Source organism: Salvelinus sp. IW2-2015, linkage group LG1, assembly GCF_002910315.2.
Source record: "Salvelinus sp. IW2-2015 linkage group LG1, ASM291031v2, whole genome shotgun sequence".
Classification (NCBI taxonomy): Eukaryota; Metazoa; Chordata; class Actinopteri; order Salmoniformes; family Salmonidae; genus Salvelinus; species Salvelinus sp. IW2-2015.
The window spans coordinates 17694957-17716359 of NC_036838.1; the positions used below are offsets into that span (position 1 = coordinate 17694957).

At 41.6% G+C, this 21403-nt stretch overlaps 1 protein-coding gene across 2 annotated transcripts in view; it reads right to left on the minus strand.

Moving 5' to 3' along the window:
* LOC111961889 (TOX high mobility group box family member 2) overlaps window positions 1–21147 on the minus strand; it is a 138205-nt gene extending 117058 nt beyond the window's left edge. Inside the window, exon 1 of one of the 2 annotated variants that reach the window (XM_023984532.2) lies at window positions 20512–21147. In XM_023984532.2, the coding sequence (XP_023840300.1) occupies window positions 20512–20616 (105 nt within the window). In that variant the 5' untranslated portion in view covers window positions 20617–21147. The remainder of the gene's footprint in view (window positions 1–20511) is intronic. The other variant, XM_023984556.2, reaches the window with a different exon arrangement.
* Window positions 21148–21403: the final 256 nt, after the last annotated feature.

Below are 21403 nucleotides of genomic sequence, written 5' to 3' on the forward strand. Positions count from 1 at the left end.
TATTCAAACGTCTCTGATTCAGTCATTTGGAGGCCGCTGGCAGAGGCCAGTCAATAAAAATGTATTACCTTTTAATGTGCCATGAACACTACCAGTCATGATGTTTTCATCTGCTTGTCAAACAAATCATTTTAAAAAAGTAGGTTACCTTCACATGTTCATCCAAAACAATTCCAGMATCCAAACAGTGCACTGTGGCTGAAACGATCTCACCAGCGATAGCATCCGAGCGAGCGAAACAACTCCCATCTGTCTCAGAATGCTGAACTAAAATCTAAACGCAACATGTAAAGTGTTGGTCCCATGTTTCATGAGCTTGAAATAAAGGATCCCAGAAATGTTCCATACGCACAAAAAGCTTATTTCTCTCAAATGTTGTGCACAAATTTGCTTACATCCCTATTAGTGAGCATTTTTCCTTTGCCAATATAATCCATCCACCTGACAGGTGTGGCATATCAAGAAGCTGATTAAACAGCATGATCATTACACAGGTGCACCTTGTTGCAAAGATCTGTACACAATTCATGGAATCTGAAAATATCCCAGTTCTTCCATGGCCTGCATACTCACCAGGCATGTCACCCATTGAGCATGTTTGGGATGCTCTGGATCGACGTGTACGCCAGCGTGTTCCAGTTCCCGCCAATATCCAGCAACTTTGCACAGCCATTGAAGAGGAGCGGGACATTCCACAGGCCACAATCAACAGCCTGATCAACTCTATGCGAAGGAGATGTRTCCTGCTGTATGAGGCAAATGGCGGTCACACCAGATACTGACTGGTTTTCTGATTCTGATTCACGCTCCTACCTGTTTTTAATGTACTTGTATTCCCAGTCATGTGAAATCCATAGATTAGTGCCTCATGAATTTATTTAAATTGACTGATTTCCTCATAGGAACTGTAACTCAGTAAAATCTTTGAAATTGTTGCATGTTGCAATGATATTTTTGTTCGGTGGATATGTAGCCCATGTATCTGATGCTGTATGGTCAAAAATACTATTTTTGACCAGACAGCATCAGATACACATACTTGTTCTCTGCSTCGACAACGATGGCAGCATTATCAGCAGCATCTGCCTTTTTTTGTCAACAATGTGGCCTAATTAACCTGGGCACAGTGGCCAGGCAAAACCYCCCTCCCCATTTCCTCTGCAACTTTGAAGTTTCCTGCAGATTTTGCTGATGCCAGACCAACATGCTGAAGCGAGACAGAATGAGAGCGATGAGCTAACAATCCCACGACAGTGGGTTGTTTGTCGGGGGTTGGGGGGCCTAGAGTGGAGCATGGGGGGCCTCAAGTGGATTAATGATTTGGAAAACAATTATTACTAATATTCTAGTATGGTTTACTAGGATTTACATGCAACAATATATAAACATTATAACAAAAGTATATTTTTGCAAACTTGGCCTCACAATTTACGATATGGCATGGCAAAATAAAATAACTCCATTTACAGTTTATAACTCAACCACACATCAATAATAGAAGAAAAAAATGAAAAATAGATTACAGTAAATCCATGCTTCAAAAGTTACATAYCTCTGAAATGTCAAAGGGGAGGCYGCGGAGGATAACTCATCTTGAAACTCATTTAAAGTGCACAATGCAAGCTGTATTACAAATATTCAACTGCCTTTTCCCTTAAGGTACAGTAAGTATTTTAACAGCGTAGTATTTGAAATGAGGAGAAACTAGTTGCGTGTTGGCGCATGGCCAAACCCATTTAATGACATTCCAAATGCACACAAGCTCAGCTACATAGCTAACCTATGCTGTACTTCTCTTCATGTCAATAACGTCCTTGACTTTTTGTGAGTAATTTAAATAATTCACCCATTCCCACAGTTATGCATAACAGCAAAAATTGAACAGCAGAAACGAACAAGTCATCGATCAGAGTCCAATAGAGCAGTTTTAGGCAATTGGGAACTTCATTAGAATGTYCTGATTAGCTTCCTTTGAACTCAATTAACATAGTATTAAAGTGTCGCACCTGGGAACAGACATTGACTGCCAAAAACCCGCCTGATTAAGAGAGGCTGGTGTCAGTGAAAACCTGACAAAATGTTACTGCTATTTAATTCGGTATAGTTTGTACAGAGTGGGGGCCACATCCAAAAAAGCAAACATTTCAATTTATTCTGATCTATAAGAGAAGATATCAGGTGGGGGGAAACTACAGCTTAAGGAGCCAGGAGGTAAAGTTTATATACAGCCAAGCTGTGAAAGGAATTACTGTAATCACTCACATCACTCACACTGACCCCTTGACAGATACAAAACAACCTAAATTCACTAGTCAAAACATTCCTCTCAGTGCTTCATCTGCCAGTGCATTCATAATTTCCATCATTACTGAGCCATATAGTGGGATAAGAGTTTCGATTGATCTGATCTCCCTGATGAAACATCAAAGGAATGTTTAAATGAGCTTCCTTGCAAAGCGTTAATAGTCCCTCCAACTATTCTTAACTGCTAAGTCAAACTGTAACCTCAGATTCCCTCCCTTCTACAAATAGGCAATTATGGCATCGCAGTGCATATAACATTCACAGGCAGTTGAGSGGACGGCTATGCGCGGCTCAACATCGGGTCCTAAGGCAATTGAAGTATCCGGCATAATATCAGTGACCCTCGAGCCGTTTTCACACYGACTCGTATTTGAACGGGTTGTAATTATTTCCTGCGAGCAACGGGGTGCAAAGAAAACAAGACACTGAATTGACTTAGCCAATCTTCGTAATTGATTCTGGGTAAAGTCCTGAGGAAAAGCAGGCTTACAGATAGCAAAAAGAGCCGCTTTTACTAACCATCTAGATTCTAGACAATACAATAAAGATGCTTTTAAATAAGCACATTTACATAGTGTTTCGGAAGGGCAAAAATCCAGTTCTGACGGCCAACTTTTAGTGCCTGCATTATGAACTGCTACCCACACGCACATACAATCTGTCAGAGTGCAATTCTCAGAAAGCAGAGCCAAATGTCAATGCCTTTGTTTAAAAGATTAAGTGAAACCGGCGACGAGAGAGCAATGCCCCTGTTTGCATTTTGAAAACACTCCCATCTCGGCTACACCGACACATCACATTCCAATCAGCAATAGTAGGGGACATAAAAGCAGAAGCAGGAGCAATATCAACTCAATATAGCATTTCTGGGAGAGACAAAATAATAAAGACAGCAAAATGTCAACAAACCAAAATATGCAAGTTATGCTTTAACCTGAGCCCGTCTGAAGGAACAGTAGCCGTGTGAGTGATACACAGGCAGGGAAACCATACACTTGGCACACACTAGACATGGAGACGTGGCAGAGGACCAAACCAATGTGGCCCCTGGCTTATTGAGCAGTCTTAAGTCACAGCATGGGAAACACAGAGAGCCCCGGCACAGTGACATTAGCAATACATCTCATTGTTCCTTACTGATTTAAAAAAACAATCTGTAGCAATTGAAACTTGAGATAGAGATCACAAGACCTATGGCATAAATATAATGCCTGACTACTACTAGAAGGCTTACAGAACTCTTAGAAGCATTTCTAACCTTAATGACAATGGACTGTACTATTGATAATAGTTTATACAGAACTATCCTTTATCAGAAAAGCTTCATTCAGCATATATATATATATACAGTATATTTTTTTTTTGTATACCTTTGTTTAACTAGGCGAGTCAGTTAAGAACACGTTCTTATTTTACAATGACGGCCTAGGAACAGTGGGTTAGCTGCCTTGTTCAGGGGTAAAATGACAGATTTTTACCWTGTCAGCTCAGGGATTCGATCTAGCGACCTTTGAGGTTACTGGCCCATTGCTCTAACCACTAGSCTACCTGCCGCCCTGTACGGATTCTCATAGAGTCAAAGAGTAGGGTTACCTACAGAAACATATACTGTATTGTGTTCATATGTGCGGCCTTGACTTGCGTGCCATCCATAAATGAACACAAACAGGCCAGCTGTACCTCTTTTGTTTATTTGAGGTTAAAACCTCATCTCACTCTCTACGCACCATCAATGATAATATGCCATTGTAGCCCTGTGAACATTTCAATCAGGAATAGTACTGCACTTAGAACATTTTCTGTGTCCTTCTCAAGTATCATACACCAATCAGGACATTCTCTGTGTTGTTCTCTTCCTGAAAGAGAAAGGTGCTTAGTGAGAAACCATGGCAGAGTTTCATTCTAGGAAGATGTGTCCTTCCATCYGCCCTCGTTAGTTACCCTTTTTACGGAGCTGACACAACTGGGTACATATTAGCAATAGCTCCAACTGGTTTCCACCATATTACTTTGACACACAGGATATTCTGACSCYTTGACTTTTCCACATTTTGTTACGTTACAGCCTTATTCTAAAATTGATTAAATACTATCCCCCCCTCATCARTCTACACACAATAGCCCATAATAACAAAGATAAAACWGGTTTTTAGACATTTAGCAAATGTATTAAAAACATAAATACGTTATTTACATAAGTATTCAGACCCTTTACTATGAGTCTTAAAATTGAGCTTAGGTGCATCCTGTTTCCATTGGTCATCCTTGAGATGTTTCTACAACTTGATTGGAGTCCACCTGTGGTAAATTCAATTTTTGAACATGATCTGGAGAAGCACACATCTATCTATATAAGATCCCACAGTTGACAGTACATATCAGAGCAAAAACCAAGACATGAGGTCAAAGGAATTGTCCGTAGAGCTCTGAGACAGCATTGTGTCGGATCAAATCTGGGGAAGGGTACCAAAACATTTCTGCAGCATTTGAAGGTCCCTCAAAACACAGTGGCCTCCATCATTCTTAAATGGAAAAAGTTTGGATCCACTAAGACTCTTCCTAGAGCTGGCCGCCCGGCCAAACTGAGCAATCTGAGGAGAAGGGCCTTGGTCAGAGGGGTGACCAAGAACCCGATGGTCAATTTAGCAGAGCTCTAGAGTTCCTCTGTGGAGATGGGAGAACCTTCCAGAAGGAAAACCAACTCTGCAGCACTCCACCAATCAGGTCTTTATGGTAGAGAGGCCAGACGGAAGACACTCCTCAGTAAAAGGAACATGACAGCCCGCTTGGAGTTTGCCAAAAGGCACCTACAGGACTCTCAGACTTTGAGAAACAAGATTCTCTGGTCTGATGAAACCAAGATTGAACTCTTTGGCCTGAATGCCAAGCATCACGTCTGGAGGAAACCTTGCACCATCCCTACGGTGAAGTATGGTGGTTGCAGCATCATGTTGTGGAGATGTTTTTCAGCGGCAGGGACTGGGASACTAGTCAGGATTGAGGGAAAAATGAACAGAGCAAAGTACAGAGAGATCCTTGATAAAAGCCTGCTCCAGAGGGCTGAGGACCTCAGACTGGGTCGAAGGTTCACCTTCCAACAGGACAACGACCCTAAGCACACAGCCAAGACAACGCACSAGTGGCTTCGGGACAAGTCTCTGAATGTCCTTGAGCAGCCCAGCCAGAGCCCGGATTTGAACCTGATCGAACATCTCTGGAGAGACCTGACAATTGCTGTGCAGCAATGCTCCCCATCCAACCTGACACATCTTGAGAGGATCTACAGAGAAGAATGGGAGAAACTCCCCAAATACAGGTGTGCCAAGCTTGTAGCGTCATACCCAAGTAATCGCTGCCAAAGGTACTTGAACAAAGTACTGAGTAAAGGGTCTGAATACTTATGTAAATGTGTTATTTCAGTTTTTATTTTTAATACGTGTAAACATTTCAAAAAAAAAAATTTTAGTTGTCATTATTGGGTATTGTGTGTAGATTGATGAGGGAAAAAAACTATTTAATCGATTTTAGAATAAGGCTGTAACGTAACAAAATGTGGAAAAAGGCGTCTGAATACTGAGGAGTGGACAATGGCCGTGCAAGGAGGGGGTGGGACGGGGAGAAGGGGGTAGGATTCTGGAAGGGTCCGTCCGTGTGTGTACTCAGCCAGGCCCAAAGGCACTTAGTAAAGCCCRGCCCCGAGCCAGCCATCTCCACTGTGTGTTTGCACAGGACATGCCACAGGAAGCTAAGACAACTGTTCGTGTTTGCCCAGCCTCGCCGACCCACTCTTAATACACCCGACAGCTGCATTTTTCCACTCCGCCGACAGTTTGTTTATCGCTTTTCTCCACATTTATCCTATGGAATCTGGGATCACTGGAATCGCTCGGACTTTCCAAGAAAATGCACATTGATATTGGAAGAAGTGAGTGTGGTAAGATGTTAAAAAGAGCACAAACTGCGGCCTCCTCTTGCAAAGACAGGTATACAGTAACATAATGAAAATGTTTGGAGAGAAATCTGGTCAGTATCAGCTGTTGCTTGTCGCCTACCTGCTAATAAAATCTTACCACAGAGGAGATGGGTCTTGGTCTTATAAGAGCAGATAACACTTGTCGAGTTTGCTGCAAATTCTTGCCTCATCGTTTGGCCCTGGAATTGGGTTGTGTSACAAATGGCACTCTATTTCCTATATAGCGCATTACTTTTGACCAGAGCCCATAGTGCACTATATTGGAAATAGGTTGCAATTTGGGATGCAGCCTTTGTCGGAGGCCTCGCTTTCTTATCACCAGACTGAACTAATAACTATTTTAGCTCCGTCACTCTGAAACGTCCCGATAATCACCAGAGATACAGTATCAGCCACGTCCAGACCATGTCAAACTTTCCACACTATGACCTGTCAAGTCTCCATGAAATGTTTTTCCCCCTTCTTCCCTCTCTTTCAATGTTTCATTTCCTGCCTGTAGCAAGCAATCACCAACCACCAAACACCAGCCATTCAACCTTTCAGAAAATGCAACTATAGGCGAGACACTGTATTCTTCCTGTCCTAGAACTTTGTTATGCGAAATAGGTTGTAATCCGGAGGTGTACGCTGAGTGGTGTGTCGGAGTGTTGACAAGCACTGTCTGGAACGTATGATATACTAATGTGTTCCTGTGTTAATTGGGCTGTGTCTTGGTTAAAGCGTGTTAATTGCATTCTAGGACAGGTGAGAAATCCGAGGCAGTGTCAATGAAATAGGTCAACCCCTCACACACACAGTATATGCTTTCACTGTTATATTACACTGGGCTAYATTTGGATTGTTGTTGAAAAACCAACTTAAGTAAAGATATCAAAATATTAAGATATCATCATGTTTATGATGCAGGTTGCATGAACGTTGCATGGACGTTGCATCTGCCCGAGCAAACATAACGAGAGGTTAACACTGGGACCAAGAGTAAAACATAAATGAAAAGCGCAAGCGTGTGGATGATGTCGAATGTCAATGACAACAACTGTTCCTTTGGTGCGACATGTATACTTCCGTCATTTTCAGTGCTGTTTCGCGGCGGATATCCATATTTTTGGCCAAAAAACCGAGAGAGCTTTCAAACCTTGTTAGAGAAATGTTTGTGTTCTCGGATGGTAGGTAAGTGGGCTAAAAGCAAAGGGCTGAACCTGTGAATGTCTCTTGCAGTGAAACACTGTCAGGGTTTTCCCCCTTCTCAATTCAAGTGAGTGAGGAAACAGTTAAGTCGCACAGAACAGATTCTCACCTCTTACTCACTCACTTTCTTCTCTCTTCTTCTAGTCATATCCATCAATCAGCATTTCATGCAGTTTGGGTTTGAACTAGAGGTCTTCACAGGTCGAAAACATTGGACCCGTTCCAAAATGGAATTGGGGCTTTCCCACCCGGATCCGATATGAATAAATGTTTGTTTTAAATATAGAGACCCGTTCCGAACAGACCCGAGGACAACTAGACCTGATCCTTATAGACCTGKTCGACTCCAGACCTGGTTTATTAACCGGAGCAGCTGATAAAACATGAAAGGAGGGAGGGGCCGTAAAGCAGGCGTGGGAGGGGCCGTACTGTGAGCGAGTGACATGGGGAGCAGGAAGGAGAGAGGGAGAGACAGCAACCAACCAAGCCGACTCACGCTATAGTAGACTAATATCTGCCATAACTAGGTTATTTATCATCAAATATGATTACATAGTACCTGTCTTGGACTGCATCAAACCAGGAGAAGCTAGTTAGCTAGCTATGCTAACTGATGCTGCAGTGCAAGCGCTCTCTCATCCTAGAGTTACAAATAACAGAATATAAAATAGCAGCCTGCCTACCTGATGGCTCTTGGTTGTTGGTTGTAGCCTATCCTTCTCTTTTAACTTTTTATTTATTTTCCGKCACTTTAATTTCATCTTCCATAAGTGGAATGGTATCAAATACATCCATTCCACTCACTCTGTTCCGGCCATTATTATGAGCCGTCCTCCCCTCAGCAGCCTCCTGTGATTAGATATCTCCTAACTTTTGCCACACATGGAGCGAGGCCCAATGACTGTAGCCTATTGCCGCTTATATGACTTATGATGGGCCAAYAACAAGCTACACACAACACGCTCCACTCTCGTGAAAGGCAAGAGCAGCAGCATAAATGATCATATGTATCTCTCTCTCTCTACTGCAGCAGTCGCGTTCAAAACTGTAAGGGCCCTTTCGGAAAAGTCAGTTAAAATTACACATACCCTAGAACCGTGACAATCATATCAGTTCCTACCCAGACATTATTTAGGATTCTGGATCCGGACCCACTGTGGATCCGTGAAGACCYCTAGTTTGAATCACACGAAGTGCACTAAAACAGTAAACGTTTGTCTTTCAAGTCACTATCTGTGCTGGAACACATCTGTTGGCAAGGCCCATATCGCTGAGAAACATTACAGACACGGTGGCTGAAAAATAAAGCCCCCCCCCCAGGGCCATCGTAATTTAGAGGGGGCACGAAGTACATGTGGATGATGGGGGTTGGTCCGACAGGGGGCCCTCTCTGCAAGTTCGTACATTTAGCATTTTTCATACACCTGAAACAGCTTTTTCCTGCAATCTAGAGCCATAATAATGATGCCTAATTCTGTCAATTTTACTAAGCATATTAAGCATACCTCTTCACCTGTTGAATCGGCTTCTTTTTTGTTTAGCACTGTTTGGCGGTGAACCATTTCATGTGTTTGAAGGTAGAACTCCGCCTACCCGGCAGACCTAGAGCAAATCAAGTGCACATAAAGCCTACCGCTGACCAATCAGATAGCTCAGATCACTGTGCATGCACAGTTTTTAATATAGAGGAATATTTAACTTTCTCTGGTCATAGGAGTAACAACATGAATTGGCGCATGAGGCAGAAGTAATGCCTTAAGTTTCGCCATCAGCTGGAAGACTGTGTCTCCTTTTCTCAGTAGAGACAACATACCTCTTGACTTATTTTGTTGTGTTCTCACCCATCTACACACAATAATACCACATAATAACAAAGTGAAAACATGTTTTTGGAAATTTTTCGAAACATTTCAGAAAATGAAATACAGAAATATCTCAGTTACATATGTATTCACACACCCCTGAGTCAATACTTTGTAGAATAAACTTTGGCAGCGATTACAGCTGTGAGTATATCTGGGTAAGCCTCTAAGAGCTTTCCAGACCTGGATTGTGCAACATTTGCATATTATTATTTTCTAAAACTGAACCAGGTTTTCTTCTTGGATTTTGCCTGTGCTTAGCTGCATTCTGTTAAAAAAAAATACAGATTACAAGCATACCCATAACATGATGCAGCCACYACTAGACTTGAAAATATGGAGAGTGCTAATCAGTAATGTGTTGTATTGGATTTGCCCCAAACATAACACGTTGTATTCAGGACAAAAAGTGAATTGCTTTGCCACATTATTTTGCAGTATTACTTTAGTGCCTTGTTGCAAACAGGATGCATGTTTTGGAATACTTTTATTTTGTACAAGCTTCCTTCGTTTCACTCTGTAAGTTAGGTTCGTATTGTGGAGTTACTACTATGTTGTTGATCCATCCTCAGTTTTATCCTACTGTATCACAGCCATTACAGTAACGGTTAATAAAGTCACTATTGGCTTCATGGTGAAATCCCTGAAAGGTTTCCTTYCTCTTCGGCAACTGAGTTAGGAAATATGCCTGTATCTTTGTAGTGACTGGGTGTATTGATACACCATCCAAAGTGTAATTAATAACTTCATCRTRTTCAAAGGAATATTCAATGTCCTTTTTTTACCCATCTACCAATATGTGACCTTCTTTGCAAGGCATTGGAAAACCTCACTGGTCTTTGTGGTTGAATCTGTGTTTAAAATGTACTRCTCGACTGAGGGACCTTACGRATAATTGTATATGTGSGGTACAGAGATGAGGTAGTCATTCAAAAATCATGTTAAACACTATTATTGAATACAGAGTTAGTCCATGCAATTTATTATGTGGCTATTTAAGGCAAATGTTTACTCCTGAACTTATTTAAGCTTGCCATAACAAAGGGGWTAAATAATTACKCACTCAAGACATTTCAGCTTTTCATTTTWAATTAATTTGAAAAAAYTGCAACAACCTAATCCCATTTTGACATTATGAGATATTGTGTGTAGKCCWGTGACAAAATCTAAAATTAATMMTTTTTWAATTCAACAAAATGTGGAAAAAGTCAAGGAGCTGAATACTTTCGGAAGGCATTGTAAAACATTTAAATACAATTTTCAAAATGGTCTGAGAAGAACAACATTGGCAGGGCAATTCAAGTATAGCCAATAAGCAGTGATAGTGTATTGGGCCTATAGCCTACTGCACAAATCTCATTGCTACAGAACTGTTTTAAATTGGTTAATGATGTATAGGCTTAAAAAAATGTTTTTATCCTGAGCGGTAGATCTCGGCTTGCATTTTGACTCAGAAAGTGATCTGGACTCAGAAAAGGTTGGTGAMCACTGGTCTAGGGGGTCTAGGCAATGACTCAAASGTAAAGGAAGAGGTGCGAGGAGTGCAGTCCAAACAAAGAGGTTTTTATTAAGAAAAGGCTAATGAAATCCTTTGTCACTTTCACAAGGTTGGAGTAATACAATTTTCAACTACTTAAGACATTGGCTCGAATCTAGGCTGTGGCTTTAGATTTCGAGAAAATGAACAACTAAGGAAGAATTTTTCAGTTGTGTCATTGACTTCTTAAACCCACAACCTCGGCCTGGTCTGTTTGCTCTGTTTCACAAGCGTTCCCGAAAGTCTCGCGATCTTGCACCTCTGGGTTTAGAAACTCTGTGCTGCAGTGTTGGCGGTGCCCCTGGTGGCATTACGAGGGACTGCAGCGATGGCGGTGCCCCTGGTGGCATTACGAGGGACTGCAGCGTTGGCGGTGCCCCTGGTGGCATTACGAGGGACTGCAGCGTTGGCGGTGCCCCTGGTGGCACGGCGGGGGACTGCAGCGTTGGCGGTGCCCCTGGTGGCATTACGAGGGACTGCAGCGTTGGCGGTGCCCCTGGTGGCATTACGAGGGACTGCAGCGTTGGCGGTGCCCCTGGTGGTACGGCGGTGACCTGCAGTGTTGGCGGTGCCCCTGGCGGCACGGCGGGGGACATGGAAGCAGCGGTTGTGGTGCTGAGGTGCACTGCGGCAGCAGAGTTGGCTAGGCTTGGCCCTGCTGACTAAGCTTGGCCCTGCTGGCTAGGCTTGGCCCTTCTGCACCACAGATGCACATTGATTCCTTAAGAACTTTTATGCCTTAGGAGTTTAGTACAACTGCCACACTGGAATTGTATCATAACCCTAAATATGCTTATCTGCATCTCTGCTMAAATCYGGGTAAAGGATTGAAAGGAATGTGAGTCCTAKTCAGTACATTTAGTAATTGCTTGCTTTTCTAAAGTCTAGCAACCTTGCCAGCAGGCATGCCGGCTAAACTAGTTAGACAAGCTACTCTAACTTGATTGATAGCCTGAAATGGCTTGGTTGCTAGTTATGAGGTTGGGAGATTGGGAGATTAGCTAGCTGTCTAGCTAGAGCCTACTTCATACAATTGCTAGGTGGCTAGTGTTACTGAGGAACAACAAAACATGTTTCTTTATTTATTCATCAAGAAGAAATCAATAGGCTAAATAGCTTGATCAAATTAATTTACAAACATACTTCCTGCCCATCACCGGCAGCTAAAATCAAATCAAACTCGACACTCTCTCTCCTTCTCCACCGACGATACTGTCCGCATGCACTAAAGTATCTAGCATCCTGCCTAGCATATCTTTGCTCCATGGTGCACCTTGGAAGGAACCACTTACTAGGGAGATTGGGGGGGGGCTCTTTGCCTGGTCCATTCAATGTGCCCCCTCCGCAAAATACCACTGACAGATCTTCAAATAAATGATTATGATAAAGTTTAGTAATTCATTTAACATCTGAATATGTTTTAAACAGGACAAATCTGAGGGGGCACATGCCCTTGTGCCCCCTATACCCACCCAAATCATTCTCTTCCCCCCTCAAAACCTCTCCACCCTCTCCACCCGCCAAAAAAACAAGTTCCCTGAATAAAAAACAGCTATGGAGAGAGCGAGACAGAAAGACAGAGAGAGAGAAAGAGAGAGCGAGAGCAAAAATGAGAGAACATTAGAGAGAGAGGGACAGAAAGAGAGAGAGAACGAGAAGGGGAGAGCGAGAGAGGTGCTACTGGGGACCCCACTGTTTCCTGAGGGGTATCGTTTTAAGCACCCTGGTACACCACCCAAGCACCCTCCCCCCACATCAAGAACAGGAGAACTTTAGATCAAGGGGCCAGAGGTCGGCACTACACTGTGTGTGCTTCAACAGMAATGACAATAATGAGAGTTAATATGACTTTGCGAGGGSCAAGCATACAGGGGGGTCCAACACTGTGTGTGCTWCAACAGCAATGACAATAATGAGAGTTAATATGACTTTGCGAGGKGCAAGCRTACAGGGGGGTCCAACACAAATCACCATGTAGACCTTTAATTTCTTGTCATTACAGAATGTGACTATGATTCACTTACTGTGCAGCATGGCTGTGATGATTATGCATGCAAATGATTTAAATGATCTATGCAAATGTGTCTTAATGCATTACATCTTGAATTGTAATTCATTCCGATTAATGAATAGTACACTTTATGTACATAAAAAGTGGCTAAAGCTATTGATATAACAAGAGTATTATGTAGCAATCCCAGTATACAATATACTGATATGTTTCACCCAATTACCAAAAGCAAACGGGYATGAATCTAATTTGGATGCAGGTGATAAAACTAAAACGATTCTAACTATTTTGAGACATTTTTTACATTAAACTTCGCAAACTGTCACTGCTTCAAATAGTGATGCCATGACACTAATGCTACGAGTCAGGGCTAAAGCATGGAGAGCTGTGGGATTGCAGGCTGCTGCAGCGTAGGCCTTGGCATTGTGTCTGTGTGGCTCTTTCTTCTGCAGGTTAAACTGGAGTCCAGGCTCAATCCCTTAGGACCCGATTCTTATTTACTGCAGGCATTACTGGATCCCTTTCCTATTGTTTATAGAGCCAGCAACCTTTCACAGTAAATGGCCTAGTCACAGTCACTGTCTGTGACTAGTAATATGCCAGGTAGGCCTATATAAAAGCAGGACAGCTATCAATTAGGTTAACACTGGCACGGCATCGAAATAAAGGCAGGTTTGTTCTTTTTAGATGTCTTCTTTTTTTGCCCGTTCAAATTATGTGAAAGATATGAGAAGCACGTTGACATAACCATCTCTCCTCCGTAACTGCTACTTTTCTCTCGTCCAAAAATATGATTGACTCGCTTAAAATGCATTAAAAAAATAAGATTTTTATGAAACTGATCGCAGTTCCTTGTTGCTCCTTGTTGCTATTTGTTGTTGTGTTTTGAATAAATAAGTCATACCACAACGACGAGGGGAGGCTGGCTAGAAATCATTTTCCGAGGTAATGGTGTAGGCACTGTGCGGAAGGCAATTTCAGCTCAGCTTCCCCAGAGAATGGCTCTGTACTTATCATTAACTCAGAGATATAATCTGCTCCARGCTACCTGATTTCCCCCCCATAACCTTTTGACATTGCCACTGCCGGCAACGTAAATAAAGAGATGCTCGGGCACATTGGAGGAACGCCTGATTAATATCAGGAAGCGGTGACAACCATTSAACTAGTACAGAACATGAACGAACTGTACTGTACATCCAGCGAATGTAGCCTACTGTACRAACTACCCCCAAATGTATGTGTACTTTTTTCATTTTACAATATTTTAGTTTGAGGTGGTTTTGGTTGAGTGTGATGTACGGTGGCCTGTTGGAGTACTACCAGAGCCAGTGGAGCTACAGAATGATTTTTGTGTGTGCTCTTCTGCCTGGCATTCCTTCAGTTACAGTATGCATGGGTTAACGCTTTTCCAGGGAGAATAGTAGTTCTTGCTCGGATTCGCCAGTCAGCAAAATGTATGAATGTAAAACACCCAAGACCGCTTACTTCCACTTAATKAACTTTTCTGTGTACAGAATGTGGTAATGCTAGAATAACAATTCATTTTCTATTTCCATTAAGGTCATGTTACAAGAGAAGGGGAAGAAATAAGACGTTCTGTGAGATTAAACATGAGAAAGACCACCCCCCCCACTGTGGTCATATTTGGACTATTCCATCAACAATTGTAYTATGTAGATATGGGTGAAATTGGAATGTCCCACAGGATAATAGGGGTTATGTATAGTTTTGTATCTGACATATTTGTAAAAAGCAGTTAAACGATACTCAAATAGCATTGAGTACCTTGTGGTGGCTAATTGGGATTGAGGAAGTCAGCCTTAATCAGGGCAGTTCTTACTGTGTGGACTTCAGAGTGTACATTATATATGGTGTATGGAGGAAACACTGGAAAAATTGTACACCTGAGGCTTACTCCCATTAAATCATATGCTCCATAGATCTTGCCTCGAGGCATAACACCAATTAGAAATGCATGACACACACACACACACACAGATACTCAAATAGCATTGAGTACCTTGTGGTGGCTAATTGGGATTGAGGAAGTCAGCCTTAATCAGGGCAGTTCTTACTGTGTGGACTTCAGAGTGTACATTATATATGGTGTATGGAGGAAACACTGGAAAAATTGTACACCTGAGGCTTACTCCCATTAAATCATATGCTCCATAGATCTTGCCTCGAGGCATAACACCAATTAGAAATGCATGACACACACACACACACACCACCATAGAGTGTTACGACTAACAGAGCCACAATACCTTTGTCCGTATACTTTTGTACACACTGTACTGTATACTTACGTAGTGCAAATATGTACAGTACACTACATCTCCGCCACTGAATTTCCAATCCAACCCATCTRATTATATATCCGGGTCCCCTTTCTGACACATTGATGTTGGAGGAGGATCTGGAGAAAATTGGAGCAGCTAGCTAGATACAGTAATCTATCCAACTTCATTTCACAGAAGTGAGTCTGCCTCGGGGTATGCACAAGTCRTAATACATTTGACAAATAGTCTCTCAACGAAACATGCATTTGTGAAGAAGTAGTGTCCCTTTAGCGCTGGTATGCGCCAAGTGTATGGAGCTATACTGAACAAACAATACACCCACTCATGGAGGAGAGAGAGAGGTGGAGGGATACAGAGAGGCTTCAAAAAGATTAGGAGAGAATCTGGGGCTAAAAGTGAGGATGACTCACGGCGAAGTGCAGTGACAATGTGTGCATCCCAAATGGCACCATATTCCCTATATAGTGCACTACTTTTGACCAGAGCCTTATGGGGGACCCTATAGGCCTTAGTCAAAAGTAGTGTACTATATAGGGAATAGGGTGCCATCTGAGACGCTGTACTATATAGGGAATAGGGTGCCATCTGAGACGCTGCCAATGCAAGACAATGCAACTTGGAGAGATTTGAAAAGGCATAGGCCCAGAGAGTTGTTATGGGAATACATATAGTCGCATTTAGTCGCAAGTATCTCCTATCTTTTTGACTCTACACTGCTATGTTGTAGATTTGGTTCTCTTTTACTTCAGTTGAATGCATTCAGTTGTACAACTGACTAGGTATCCCCCTTTCCCTTTCCCTTTTAAAACGTGCAATATACTATTGTTCATATGTCATCTGGTTTCAAGAGGATGCATGGGTTGTTCTAGATTGAGATCAGGATAGGTTCTAGTTACTAGATAAGGCCTTTACTGTAGGTCTACTTAATAGATTCATTGTTCCACTAAAAACATACATGCATCTGTGCTSTTTAGAAATGGCATCATTGAATGCACCTCAAACTCAAATATTTGGGATGTTGTCCTAATCCTGGACTAAAAAGCATTTTCAGTGGAGATTCCCCATTGAGCTTGCTGGTGTCCAGGAAACCGCCCCATTATGTATTTGTGGAGGAGACGATGTGCCCCCCCCCCCCCATCAGAGCCCTTGATATGGCTTGTCGATCCAGATCCATGAAATGCACCAATCACAAACCCAAACATCCAGTCAAACCAGTTTCAGTTTACACATTTTACAAATCCTTTAACTTCTTTGGGGTAGGGGGCAGTATTTTCACGTCCGGATGAAAAGCATGCCCAGAGTAAACGGCCTGCTACAAAGAMATAAAAGCTAGAATATGCATAKTATTMGTAGAGTTGGATAGARAACACTCTGAAGTTTCTAAAACTGTTTGAATGATGTCTGTGAGTATAACAGAACTCATATGGCAGGCAAAAACCTGAGAAAAAATCCAACCAGGAAGTGGAAAATCTGAGGTTGGTCGATTTTCAACTCAGCTCCTATTGAAGATACAGTGGGATATTGGTAATGTTGCACTTCCTAAGGCTTCCACTAGATGTCAACAGTCTTTARAACCTTGTCTGATGCCTCTACTGTGAATTGGGGCCRAAGCAGAGAGGAATGAGTCAGAGGTCTGCCAGCAGCCACGAGCTGACCATGCGCGTTCACATGAGAGTTTGCTCCCGTTGCATTTGCTTTTCTGAAGACAAAGGAATTCTCCGGTTGGAACATTATTGAAGAATTATGTTAAAAACATCCTAAAGATTGATTCAATACATCATTTGACATGTTTCTACTGACTGTTACGGAACTTTTTGACATTTCGTYTGCTTTTAGTGAACGCGCTTCGTGACTTTGGATTTGTTTACCAAACGCGCTAACAAAAGTAACTATTTGGACATAAATGATGGACATTACCGAACAAAACTGACATTTCTTGTGGAAGTGGGAGTCCTGGGAGTGCATTCCAATGAAGATCAGCAAAGGTAAGTGAAGATTTATAATGCTTTTATGACTTTTGTTGACTGCATAATATGGCGGCTATATTTGTGTCTTGATTGGGCTCTGAGCGTCGACCTCAGATTATTGCATGGTTTTTGCTTTTTCCGTAAAGCTTTTTTGAAATCTGACGCAGCGGTTGCATTAAGAAGAAGTGCATCTAAAATTCCATGCATAACTGTTGTATCTTTTAGCAATGTTTATTATGAGTATTCCTGTAAATTGATGTGGCTCTCTGCAAAATCAAAGGATGTTTTGGAACTTCTGAACGTAAGGCGCCAATGTAAACTCAGATTTTTGGATATAAATATGAACTTCACCGAACAAAACATACATGTATTGTGTAACATGAAGTCCTATGAGTGTCATCTGATGAAGATCATCAAAGGTTAGTGATTAATTTTATCTATATTTCTGCTTTTTGTGAATCCTCTCTTTGGCTGAAAAAATGGCTGTGTTATTCTGTGAATAGGCACTCACCTAACATAATCTTTTGGTTTGCTTTCATCGTAACGCCTTTTCGAAATCGGACACTGTGGCTGGACAACAAGTGTATCTTTAAAATGGTGTAAAATACATGTATGTTTGAGGAATTKTAATAATGGGGTTTCTGTTGTTTTGAATTTGGCGCCCTGCAGTTTCACTGGCTGTTGAAGAGGTGGGACGCTAACATCTCACGTACCCTAGAGAGGTTTTAAGTTCCTGACATTATTAACCCTATTGTGGCTTTTTGGTGTTTATGACCTGTACGTGTATCTGTACATTGCTGCCATTTTACCTGAGGCCTGGTTTATAGTAAACCAGCAGGAATGCAGACACCTCACTTTAGCACGTTAGCATGTTAGCTAGCACAGGAAGTAGCCTACATGCTGTTTATACACGATGGCCTGGTTTCCATAGCCACTTCCGGTTCAGCTGCAACACTGTAAGACATTGTATCAGTCATAGTTAGGAGGATCAATTCTATACAATTACTAAAATGTCTGTGATAACTCACTCCCATATGGTAGTCTCATAGACAGCACACATCTACAGTTTCATAAATGTTAAAAGATTGATCCAAATGTGAACTGTCATAAAAAAATATATTAGTTTTGCCACTTAAGGTGCACTGTGACAGTGCACAGATAGTATGCCACAATGTACAGTGTGGACACGCGTCAATTTAGTAATGTCAAAGCCTATATGATGCTCTCCATGGAACTTAACCCCATCTCCTCTTACCCAACATGGCAAAATTAGTRCAAACAAGAGTTCATTGAATCATGGGGCCCAAATCATAGAAAGGCAATCCACATTTGATCTTAAAGGACTACAAGTGTGTGACAGTGCAAAGGGATTAAAAACAACATTATATTGCTAAGAAGAATAGCTATCATATACGGCCGTATGCTAGGCAAACACAATTCATTCATATCATCCACTATCTGGGAGCACGTAGCTTTGTATTTACTGACAAAATGTTTACATAACTTTTAGATTGACCACAGCATTGACAGGCAGCCAGATTCGATCAACTGTCAACTGGTGCGGGACATAATGGATAGCAAAATCCAGATGCCTCTGAGCCATCACTGGCTTCAATATAAACAAAACTTCATTGTGGTGTTGTTTATATAAAGAAGACTTGTGCTATAAGTTGCTTCAATATCAAGCATGATATTATTAGGTAGCCTATAAATGGAGAGCATTGGGCCAAATGGAAAATTAACAAAGCAACTCTTTTAATGCTTAATGCATATATTTTTTGAGGTTTGAGATCTTATAATAGTTTCTGTTTGACTGAGGAAATCTAATTATAACAGAGCTTATAGACAAACTGGACCAGTATTGCGAAACAATATCATTGCCACGGCTGTCTACATAAGCTTCATGCTTTTTTAAATTCAAAATATGGCGAGCTACTTCTGGTGTCATTATTGTACAATCTAATTACAAAATTGAGGCCTTTAGAAACATATACTCAATCGTATTTTATAACTGGTAGTTCTTTCTGTGAGCAAAACACTGTCCTATCGGCTATAGTACGCACTCGAAATTCTCAGGCTGGCATATCTTAACTGTTTGCAAAGGGAACATATAAGGAAGCGGACGTAAGTAATGTACACACGATAAATTCGAATCTAGACTAAAAATCAACATGAGGAAGAATGTTTGGAATATATGTTCAAGATGTTGTGGGAAAAAATGTGCCTATGTGAGCTCGATGCGGTATAGGCGAATGCGTAATATGGAACATATGGATAGACGCAAACGTACACATGGCGAACCAATCATGCATTTTTACAATGTGGGATGAAAATAATGTCTCATGACTGTTTGGCTTCAATTGCTTTGTTCGTTTTTTTAGCTTTCCTCCACCCAGTAACTGTTGAGAGAAACTTTGCCAGCAGGTGCAGTTTTTATCCCAAGGGCAATAAACTCATTAGGAATAGTTCCCATTTCTGCTCCAATCAARTATGATTACGTGTCGTGGCTATCATGCATCCATGTACATATAGCCTATGAATATGTGAGATCAAGGATAAATAGATGCGAAAAGGATAATAGTAGGCAAAGCGTTCACATATTGCGTTACCAGTAGCCTACCATTGGCTATAAGACATAGGCATATAGGCTAGTCTACCCTAAACATAGTGAATTCCCATTGTGTATCATGATGGTTTTTCTGATTATTTCTTAGTATGTGTAAATGTGTTATGCAGAGTGGCTTTGGTATGAATTGGTCATTGTTACTTTTACCATGTGGGGAATGCAGTTATCACCTATTGTGTAAAATAGGTCATGAAATAAAATAATGTTCTTCTGCAGGGAAAAACTTAGSCGTAATTTTGCATGAATTATGAGCAGTTGAAAGTACACCCTGACAACTGTGAGCAATTACGTCCGTATTCGTATACAATTTAGCTATTCGTTTGCGCTGGATAGGACAGGCATCGTACGCACCATATTTCTGCATGGGACTTTACAGCACCGCGCCTTTAACTACAATTTATATACACAGTGAAAGGTTTCGCCACTTGCTCATAGYAATACACCTTTTGAGGTAACATCTCCGATGATATCAACTTCMAAAGAGTTACTGCGGAGCAGTAGGCTACAAAGATGCAGGAAAGTTTCAGGAAATGCATTAGTCTCAATTATGAAATGTTCTTTGAAGGCTGTATGCAATGCATATCATGATACTATATTTCAGATGAAGTCACATTTGTCAATATGCGTGGTTGATAAATGCAGTATAGCCGCATGCAACACATTTGCGCAACTGAAAAAAGGATGTAACATCCAATCTAAATGTATAGCCTTACAAATGAGTATTTAATAGTAATTACCTTGTTGCAGTGATAATAGTCCAAAGAGGTCAGGCAACTTGAATCAGTTGGTAATGTACATGAGCCCACGCTTGAAGGGGGTGCTGGATAAAATCTCACGTCCATCTCAGGGTCCGCAAGACTGACGGCATGAAAGCAGCGCCAATGCCTGTGACTCTCTCTCTATATATATATATCTATCTCTCTCCCYATTTCTCTCGCTCTCTCTCTCTACTGTTTTACCAAACAAAAAGAAACAGAATGCTTGAAAGAAAAAGGGGTTGATTCTCTCAAATCACTCTCCTCACATCCGCTGGTGCTCTCACTTCAACACTATCAAGCTTCTGCAATGATGCTATATCGATAAATACATATATTTGTGTTCGCAGCAGGAAAAATACTCTCAAAGTTCACTTTGCGGRAAAAAAACGTAGATGTTTCAGCAACTAAACATGAAACAACGTTGACTGAAATTGTTTACAACAACTCAGCATCAACGTTGCATGCAAAAGATATAGCCAAAATAGTTCTATGTTCTCCCAAAAACGTTCGGCTGTTTCTATTTTCCAGTCGCGCGCTCACTCCCTGTCTGCTTTGTCATGTAGGAGTGTTTATCCATGTGTTCACTTCGAGTTATAGTTCGMCTACTTCTTTCCATACCGAATGCCATGCGACCTCTACCGATAACAGAGGGAATAGGGGGACAAGAAGAGAAAGAGCGAGATGAAGGGGGAGGGGAGATACAGTATCAGACTGATTGACAACCGATCCAGTTCCACTGCGGTTCGGAGAAATCAGAGTTTATGGAGATGATGTAGCTATGAAAACATAGCCAGACGATTCGGATAGCCTACCCAACGGCCAATTTAGGGCTCTCTATAGGCTAAGTTAATGTCATAGATATTGACCCCAA